This window comes from Phyllobates terribilis, unplaced genomic scaffold (genome assembly GCF_046119375.1).
Source record: "Phyllobates terribilis strain yellow unplaced genomic scaffold, ASM4611937v1 Scaffold_17__1_contigs__length_24005725, whole genome shotgun sequence".
Lineage (NCBI taxonomy): Eukaryota > Metazoa > Chordata > Amphibia > Anura > Dendrobatidae > Phyllobates > Phyllobates terribilis.
The window spans coordinates 2,651,860-2,662,500 of record NW_027362777.1 but is presented as its reverse complement, the minus strand read 5'-3'; the positions used below and the strand labels follow the sequence as shown (position 1 = coordinate 2,662,500).

Sequence of the window (10,641 nt, the reverse complement as noted above, 5' to 3'; positions counted from 1 at the left end):
CCTGTTCCATGTGCAGGAGGTGTGAGTTGTATATATTACACAAAGGCCAACATTGGAGATGAACTCCAATCTTGACTGTTTTAACCCCTGTGATCAATAGTGACTTTATTAGTCAATAAAGACTCATTCAGACGTCCGTGGTAATCAGTCCATGTACGGACTTTCCCGACCCTAACGTGACTGCTTTATATATTTCTATGAAGCTGTAGACACTCCTGACCCGAGGGCATGTCATTCTGTACGGGGAGTTGGGGAGGAGCGTCAATGTTACTTTGTAACCGCACAGATTTATGTGTCATTTATGTCCATTTTATAGTATTGGGGTAATTCACCTGGGGGATCTAATAAATTCCAAATCATCAAATATTCTGAATTATTACATGTCCGTCATAAAGTATACAAACCTCCCTTGGATTGGTATAGAGAGCCCAAAAACAAGCTGCTAATTCAAAATGTTATCAGGGTAATTTCCTAATTTTCTGCTCAGTTTCTTGCTTCTGATCTTGTAAAATTCCCCATTCCATTGCTGATCTGTGCCAGATTATCTGGTTCATTAACCCTCAACTGGTGAGGTGGGGTTTTTGTCACGCAACTGGTGAGGTGGGGTTTCCTATACCCCAGTGTTTAGAAATCTCTTATTTTTACAGAAAATGCGAAGATCACGTTTGTTTTAATCGTTTTCTTATTGGCGATTGATTGCATATGAGTGTAACAAATTTTTGACACCCACAAATGGATGGAAGCTAGTGAGACACGTATCCTCATACCAGCATTTTTCAATGAATGGCAGCCGAACAAAAATTCCCTGGGGTGTGGCAACCCCCACCTCACCAGTTGAGGGTTAAAGGGATTTTCCTTTAACCCGTTGGTGCAGCTGTTTTTTTTTTTTTGTTTTTTTTTTAACTGTGCACTAGTCACCTTCCTTGGGTCCAGCACAGGGTCCCTGCCACTGCTCCCAGTGTCTGTTACTGTCCTTTGGCCTCACGTCGACAGCGCTGCAACCAATAACTGAGATCAGCAGCTTTGCCCGAGTTAACAGCACTACTTGCTCAGAGTCACTGAACTCACTGACTGGCTGCAGCGCTGTCAATGTGACAAATAGCTGACACTCTGCATTAGACCCAGAGAGGGTGACTAAAGTATTGCTTTAAAAAAGAAAAGAAAATTGTATTAAAAAAACTGTAGTGTAATTCTTTAGCATCTTCTATAAGTGCACCATAAATGACTCTAATGCTATGTCCGTAAAGGACAGAGGCCCAATCTAATCTATACACACCAGCACACTGTTATGATCTGCTACAGGGACTAAGGAAAGACAGGAGATCTGTCCCTACAATAGAACTAAACTAGATCCCTACGATGTAACGGGGAACCTGATCCTGCGATCAGACCCGCTAAAGTCCTCGGCTAGTCTGTACGAAGACCTATAGATGTGAGGGAGGGATCCCTACAAGAACTAGGGACTGGGATAAATTGGACACCTCCTAGCAGAAATAGTAGCAGTCAAAGACAAACACACAACAAAAAGCATAGAGGTCAGAAGACCTAGCAAAACTAACAGAGAACGGCAACAGAGCACCAAGCTAGCTCAAGAGTAGTAAATACAATGAAGTCCAGCAAGGCCAGGAGGGCGGAGCCGGATTAAATAGGCAAAAATGGTCATGTGACCAGCAAACTAAAAAAAACAGGAGAGTTCTAACAGTACCCCCTCTTCTAAGAGGATCCTCCGGATCCCCTAGGCCCAGGCTTACCAGGAAACCTCCTGTGAAAAGCTCTGACAAGTCTGGAAGCAGAAACATCATCCGCCCTCACCCATGAGTTATCCTCAGGTCCGAAACCCTTCCAAGCGACGAGATACTGCAAACTCCCTCTATACCGTCTAGAATTTAGGATGCGGGAAATTTCATATTCCCCGTCCTCCACCACCTGAGGAACAGTGGCAGAGGCGTCACCATCCGACACATCAGCTTTTTTCAACAGAGAAACATGAAGCACCGGGTTAATCTTCCAGGACGTAGGAACCTCCAACCTAACAGCAGATTGGTTAACTATCTGAAGCACCTTAAAGGGCCCTACTAACTTGGGACCCAATTTTTTAGAAGGAATCCTCAATCGCAGATTCTTAGAGGACAACCAAACCATGTCACCAACAGCAAACAAAACCTCTTGCCGTTTCCTATCAAAGTACCTCTTAGATTTTTTGTTAGCCTCCTGAAGATTACCACGCACATCCGTCCAAACTCTCTCCAAATCACCGGAAAAACTCTCCTCCTCAGGCACAGCCGAAACCAATTTGGAGAATGACCCAAAAGACGGATGTCTCCCAGAACAACAAAAAAAAGGCGAACACCCAGCAGAAGAGGATGTATGGTTGTTAAGAGCAAATTCAGCAAGTGGTAGAAACTCAGACCACCCCTCTTGATTGTCTGCCACAAAACAACGCAAGAACTGCTCAACATCCTGGTTCTTCCTTTCTGTCTGGCCATTAGACTAAGGATGATATCCGGATGAAAACGACAAATGAACTCCCAACCTGTCACAAAAGGCACGCCAAAAACGAGCCACGAACTGAGGTCCCCTATCAGAAACAATGTCAGTAGGAACACCATGTAGTCTGACAATTTCCTTGACAAAGGCCTTAGCGAGTGTCTTAGCGCAAGGCAGTTTGATGAAGGGAACCAAGTGACACATCTTGCTAAAACGGTCCACGACCACCCAGATGACCGTGAAACCTTCAGAGGGGGGAAGGTCAGTAATAAAGTCCATAGCCAGATGTGTCCAAGGTGCACTAGGAACCTCCAGAGGGCAAAGCAACCCCGCAGCAGGAGCATGCGAAGACTTGGATCTAGCACACACAGTACATTGGCGCACCCACTTAATGACTTCCTTCTGCCATCCAGGCCACCAAAAACTGCGACCCACAAGTCTCTTGGTCTCAGAAATTCCTGGATGACCTGCCAACCGAGACTCATGACACTCAACAAACAAATCTCTCCTAAAGGTCCTAGGCACAAACAACCTCCCATGGGGAGTGTTAGATGGGGCATTCTCCTGAGCTTTAAGAATCTCATCCTCCAAAACGGAGTCCAAAGCAGCAATCACAACACCTTCTTGTAAAATGCTCTCCTCTTCCTCCTCAACACCGACCATGGGAGAAAAGCTGCGAGACAAAGCATCCGCTTTAACATTCTTGGTACCCGGGATGTAAGTAACGGAAAAATTAAACCGCGAGAAAAAAAGTGCCCACCTAGCCTGATGGGCATTCAAGCGCTTGGCAGCATCAAGATAGATCAGATTTTTATGATCAATGAAAACCTGAATGGGAAATTCAGCACCTTCCAAGAGATGACGCCAGTGTTCAAATGCGAGTTTAATCGCCAGCAATTCCCGATTACCAATATCGTAATTAAGTTCAGTCTCAGAAAATTTTTTTGAAAAAAAGGCACAGGGATGTACTCCATCCTTGTTTTCCTGAGACAACACCGCACCGACCCCCACCGAAGAAGCATCAACCTCAACCAAAAACGGCTTAGTCACATCAGGCTGCATAAGGATGGGGGCAGAGCTGAACCTCTCCTTTAGAAACACAAACGCTTCAATGGCCTCAGAAGTCCACTGAACCGCATTAGCACCTTTCCTGGTGAGATCGGTCAGCGGTTTGACAATAATAGAATTTTTTTTTATGAATTTTCTGTAATAATTGGCGAAACCCAAAAACCTCTGTATCGATTTCAAACCAGTAGGCCTAGGCCATTCCTGCACAGCTTGAACTTTAACCGGGTCCATCTCAAAACCTTCACTGGAGATAATGTAGCCCAAAAAACTAATTCTCTGTACAGCGAACTCACATTTCTCCAGCTTAGCAAAAAGCGAATTGTCCATTAATAACTGTAATACCTCACGTACGCTCCGCCAATGAGACTCCAGATCAGGCGAATAAATCAGAATGTCATCCAAATACACAACCACATTTTTGCCGATTAAAGGTCTAAGGATGTCATTAATAAGATTCTGAAAAAATGCTGGAGCATTGGTAAGACCAAAAGGCATCACCAGATTCTCAAAATGACCCACAGGAGTGTTAAAAGCAGTCTTCCATTCATCACCCTCCTTCATGCGCAACAAATTGTATGCCCCCCGGAGATCAATTTTAGAGAACCACTTGGCCCCCACTAACTGGTTAAACAAATCAGGAATCAATGGCAGTGGGTAAGGATTGCGTACAGTAATTTTATTAATCTCACGAAAGTCCAGACAAGGACGTAAACCGCCATCTTTTTTTTTTACAAAAAAAAATCCAACAGCCACAGGAGACTTGGAAGGCCTAATGTGACCGGCGGCCAAGCTTGTCTGTATGTATTCCTCCAAAGCCTTTCTCTCAGGAATAGTAAGATTAAATAAACGACTTTTAGGAAGAGTCGCTCCAGGGACAAATTCAATGGTACAATCATAGTCTCTATGGGGAGGCAAAATTTGTGACTCCTCCTCAGAAAAAACTCTCCAAAAATCCTGAATAGGTACAGGTAATTCCCCTTTTTCCACCGCAGCAATACGTCCGTTACAACACTTGTCATAACACTTAGGGCTCCAGGACTTAATTTCATTGGTAGACCAATCCAGTACAGGATTATGCAATTTTAACCAGGGTAACCCCAATATTACTGGAGAAGGCAAATTATCCAATACCACCAAATCCAAATTCTCTTGATGAATACCATTAATAGTGAGGGGAAATTCACAGACTTTATGAGTAACACTCTTCAAGGGAGAGCCATCAACAGAAACCACAGCAATAAGGGATGACAAAGTTTTAGGTTCTAATCTAAGTTTTTCCAAGAATCCCCCATCAATCACATTCAGAGTAGAACCACAATCCACAAATACCCGAAATTCAATTAATTCATCCTGAGCAGCGGTAGTAGCAGATAGGAATACTCCCTTAGAATTTAAACAGGCAATACGTGCATGACTGACCATTTTTTTTTCTTTCTTCATACGAAGCACACAGTTCTTAATAAAATGACCAGAATTTCCGCAATAGAAGCACAAGCCTTCAGAAAGCCTGCGGTCTTTTTCCTGAGAGCGGGGTGCCATCGCCCCAATCTCCATCGGCTCTCCATTGTCAGCACAGACCCTCTCAGGACTCGGAGCTGACATAGCAGAGGATTTGCTCTCATTAACCCTAGCACGCAGTCTCCTGTCCACCCGTATAGCTAATTGCATTGCCTCCTGCAAGTTTCCAGGTGTGGGATAAGCAATCAGTAAATCCTTAACCCTTTCACCTAGCCCTGCAAGAAACAAGCTTTTCTAAGCTGAATCGTTCCACCCCACCTGGGCAGACCACCGACGGAAGTGAGAACAATATTTTTCCACATTACCTGATCCCTGCCTCAAACGTCTCAATTCAGACTCAGCAGATGAGACACGATCAGGATCATCGTACAACAAACCCAAAGCAGAAAAAAACTATCCACTGATCTAAAGCACGGATCACTAGGTTGGAGAGAGAAGGCCCATCCCTGAGGATCTTTGCGCAAAAGTGACATTATGAACCCTATGCGCTGTGATTCATCACCAGAGGATCCGGGTCTCAAACGAAAATACAATAAACAAGCATTTTTAAAAGAAAAAAAAATCTTGTTGTTCGCCAAAAAATAAATCAGGCAGACGTACCTTTGGTTCCACAAAATGTGCTCCAGAACAGCTACTCACGTGTTGTTGGAGCTTGGCCACCTCCAGAGAGAGTCCCTGCAAGCGTTGAGCCAAATCTTGAACCGAGACCATGATGGAAAACTGGAGGTCTTTCCTTAGAGAAAATTTTTTTTTTTTAGGGCTGGACTTACTGTTATGATCTGCTACAGGGACTAAGGAAAGACAGGAGATCTGTCCCTACAATAGAACTAAACTAGATCCCTACGATGTAACGGGGAACCTGATCCTGCGATCAGACCCGCTAAAGTCCTCGGCTAGTCTGTACGAAGACCTATAGATGTGAGGGAGGGATCCCTACAAGAACTAGGGACTGGGATAAGTTGGACACCTCCTAGCAGAAATAGTAGCAGTCAAAGACAAACACACAACAAAAAGCATAGAGGTCAGAAGACCTAGCAAAACTAACAGAGAACGGCAACAGAGCACCAAGCTAGCTCAAGAGTAGTAAATACAATGAAGTCCAGCAAGGCCAGGAGGGCGGAGCCGGATTAAATAGGCAAAAATGGTCATGTGACCAGCAAACTAAAAAAAAACTAACAGGAGAGTTCTAACACACACACACAATACAAGTGAGTTTAAAAAAATATTTTAATTGCACATTACGGAGTAAACTACTTTACATACGTACTTTGTATTGATATAGTCACAATTAGGGTAATATTGCTTGACAACATATTTTAAAATATCTTAAAACAAAAATCAATTTCTGCATATAAATTACAGCCAAAATATGCAACACAAAATCAAAAAATAGATCATGATTTTATTATACTCGTCACAAAAATAAGCAATGATGGCATCAATAAATAAACCATAAATAATATATATAAAAAAAAAACACACAAAACCCTTTGCAATCAAGGAGAACTCCCAAAAGACCTGCGGCACCACCGTTGGGGTTTGCTCACACACAGCGCTTGTGCGGAATTTTTTTTTTTAAATCTTTGTACCATAAATAGCCACAAAATCTCATTCACATGTTGCAGATTTGTTTATTGCCCCACGGTGCGTTCTCAATTCAGGAAGAAGCATGCACCTTTTCATGAACCGTGAGCGTCTGTCTGACTCCAGCACACCTCCTCATCAAGACCAATGTGAACAGCGCCGCTCTTGATGACTCTGGCCCCATCTCTTTTAGGATCATGTTGAGACTGGACAAAAGTAAGAGCTGCTATATTTTTTGCCCTCATTCATTTCGAGGATTAGTGTCCCTTTAAGAGGCTTTCCCTTTCATTGTTTTTGGGAGTTCTACTTTTAAAAGGGTTGTCCTGGATTAGAAAATGAAAACTCTATTCCCCACCTTCCCCCGCAGACACGGCCCCATGTCTGTTACTGCGGCTCAGCCCCTACATCGCTGGGCTCCCACCCCAGGCACAGATCATGGGAAGAAGACGCTGCTTCTGACTATCACGGACCTCACTTATAAGCTGCATCTTCAGAAGATTTTGGAATCTGCAGTTGGAGGGACGGTCATTTTATGATGATCTTCCTATTACATCTAGTAGCTTTGTTCTTGTATTGTAGCACTACAAGCGCTTGTAAACTTGTCTATAAAACCAATATGATATTGGTCACAATGAGCAGACAAGTCAAGAAGTGAGAACGATTATTCTGGTAAGATTATCCATGCAATTTACAAAAAAAACCTAATAGCAGCTTCAATGAGCATTCAAGATGGCAGCCGTTCACTATGCAGCAGGCGACACGTAAAGGATGGCGGGGGGATACTACACAACATTGACTCTTACCATATTAGTACTAGCCCAGTAATGTGACGCTGAGACCCCACATGTAACTACCTTGCAGCACGAATATAAAAGGATCAGTACGTTTCCTGAAAACCAGTGTCGGAAGCACTTAGAGAGACCCCTATGGCTCTTAGCCCCCAGATAAGATGCAAGGATTCAAGTACGCGGGACCCCGCTAATCCGCTGATGGGCAGGATATCTGCAACGTACAGAGCTGGAATTCCTACAGAAATACAAAAGGGACCAGTAAATTCTGGACTATAAATTCTTATTATCTGCTTTTATTTTCGCTTTTCAAAAGTGGTATCTTATTTTTCCACCCCAATGTATTCTCAAAAAAGTGATGGGAAATGCAATGTGTAGGGCCATCCTATAGGGACCACAGCTGATTTTTCAATTTCTTTGGGGTTACTGCTCTACCTCACTTATATAAGTCAATAAGAAAGTCTCTCCCCACTATATTATGGAGACCTACATAAAAGTGCCAAAGCTTTTTGTTTTTTTTTCTTTATTTCCTCCAATATTGTATTCATACAGGAATGCTTCCATTAAAGTTTGCAACATACTGTACTTTTTGGCATCTGTTTGAAGGATGGACCTATTTTGAAGTTCTGAAAAGTCTAATAGATCTGTACCGATACCGATTAATAATTAAAGGGGTTGTCCCGGACTTTAACATTGATGGCCTTTCTTTAAAGAGGTGGTCCACTACATTGTATAATGACCCCATCGATTTACACATGTTAACTAAATAAATGTTTTTGTAAATACCTCCTGCTTCCATATGTACCTGTGGGTGGCGCTATTGCTGACTGCTCAGTCTGCATCACGTGACCCCGGCTGCAGGTATTTAAAAGGTGTAATTTGATGGGGGCATTATACAATGTAGTGACCACCTCTTTAAGATAAGTCATCAATGTTTGATCAATTGGGGTGCTCATTAGCGGAGCTGCACTGCAGAGCTCTGTGGAGGGAATAGTGGCTGCGGCTGCTACTACACATCTGCCCCCTAATGATTTGAATGGGTGGGCGATATGTAGTACTCCGTCAACAGAGCTCGGCACCTGAGCATTTCTGGCCACCGTTGACACAGGAACAGCTACAGCATGCACTATCAATCAGACATTGGTGATCAAGTATAGGCCTTCAATAAAGTCTTGGACAGCCCCTTTAAAGTCTCCAAATGAGATTCTGAAGTTTTGTTTCATTGGCAGTCTATGTGGAAACAGTATAAAGTTACAGAAGATCGGACCGATGGTATACCATAGCACAAAACATTAGTCTTTAAGGGATTATTCAGCCATAGACATTGGGTCATGGTTTTAATCATGTGACGAAAATCACATTGTTTTACTGTAAATTGCTGTGGTCACAGGCCAAACAGTTTATGCTTGCGTCCTTTTTTTCGAACTTTTCTCGGCCAGGTGGCAAGAACCTTACATGTGATAGTCATGCCTAACATAACTAGGAGGTAGGGAATTAATACCCAATGTCAGATGCATGACCACCATTAGTCTACCAGCAACTTACACAGAAGCAAAGCACATTCAGATCTTTCACACAGTGGACCTAAACCCGAAAACCATGTAAGTGTCCATATTTCCAGTACAGGGCACCTTTGTCAATGACAAACCTTAAATATACAAATATATTGGGACAGGATTCATGCTCCACGGACATGTGGTTTGAAATCATGAAAGGAAACAAAATGCATTATAAGGTTGGCTCTTAAAAAAAGATAACTGTTTCTGAATATTCCCGGAGGCGGCAGACACGCACTTAAGGCGTAGAGCCAATAAACGATGAACGAGCGCTCATAGGAATCATTTCACCATACGATTATTGGCCCATCTAACCAGGACCACAATCGGCAGACAAACTAGGAAAGCACCGTTTCATTGGGTGCGATACATTTTATGCATTCATTAAAATTCTTAACGGCAGCACATTGCTCAGTGTAAACAGGAGACGTGCTGCTGATAACATGATACCAGATTATTAGCGATCATTGTGTCCCCGTCATTGTTTCGTCAACCTGTGTATGCACTTTTCCAATTGTCAGTCGTTCAATTGCCTGGATCAGACCGACTATATAGGACATTAGTATCTGGTCTCCGCTGCACAAACTACCACTGATACATGTGAACAAAGCCGATATGTTTTTTTTTCCCCCAGTATATCCCTCCCAGCTTACATCACTCCCTACAAATAAATAGAAGCACTAATATAATAGCAAGTGGTTAATAAGACCTCTAAGCAGTCAGGAACACTGTTCATCTGAATCGGGATCCTTCCCACTGTCTCGCTGGGTAACGAGTCTCCACCACTCGGAGACTGGCAGCTCAAGTCCTCCACCCCAGATTCCTGGTCACTGTTAGCCGACAGGTCGGGGTCCGAGCTCTTCAAATGGTCCTGGGTTAGGATCAGGGCCGAGTCCTCCTCACCTTGGGATGGACTACGAGAGGGAAACAGCTTCAGGTTGGTGCTGTAATCTTGGGGCGTATTAGCCGGAGAGTGTTTGGTGATGCATATCTGGAAGTTGTGGATTTTTGGCTGGTCATTGAGATTCTTGTAGGTTTCATTTGACTCTCGAGTTTCCAGTTTTGTTAATCTCTAAAGGAAAAATTGTTAGACAAGAGCAAAAGTTACATTGGGTTAGGGCATGTTAATGTAACCTCTACATGCAAGTCGATCAGCAGTGGTTTAATGGTCTGTTTAGTAAGGCCGGCCGCACTTATGTTATCGTCAGCACATTTCTCGTTTACACAGGACAATGTGCTGCTAATGATAATTTTTAAACGTGCTCAAAAATTATCACACCAATGAATGTTTTGCCCCTCCATTGGATGTTTGATGGCCTGTTTAGGCAGCCAACAGTTGGGAATGAGGGAACGCTCCCTAACCCAATTATTGGCCTGCCTAAATGAACCTTTACTTGAAAACTTTATACCAATGAACAAACTTCTCTGGTGCCATAAGAAAGCCATAACGCCACAGTGCTCAGGCATTACTGACATTGAAAAGACACAAGGTAGAGACCCTGGTTACAGTGATGTGTCACTTAATGGTCTGATTGCTGTAGTTTTTATAAAATCACTATTTTATCAGCAAGCAGATTATCATTAGGGACTAGTAAACCTGCTGCCAGGTAGTCCTACATATTCATAAGCTCTGTACAACC

General features: G+C 43.1%; 1 protein-coding gene across 1 annotated transcript in view; it reads right to left on the bottom strand.

Annotated features, from left to right (window-relative positions):
* The window catches only part of LOC141176176 (phosphatidylinositol-3-phosphate phosphatase MTMR7-like), a 36,242-nt gene that overhangs the window by 23,336 nt on the left and 2,265 nt on the right, over positions 1–10,641 (bottom strand). The window contains exon 3 of the mRNA XM_073660171.1: positions 9,833–10,073. Coding sequence (XP_073516272.1) covers positions 9,833–10,073 — 241 coding nt within the window. The remainder of the gene's footprint in view (positions 1–9,832; positions 10,074–10,641) is intronic.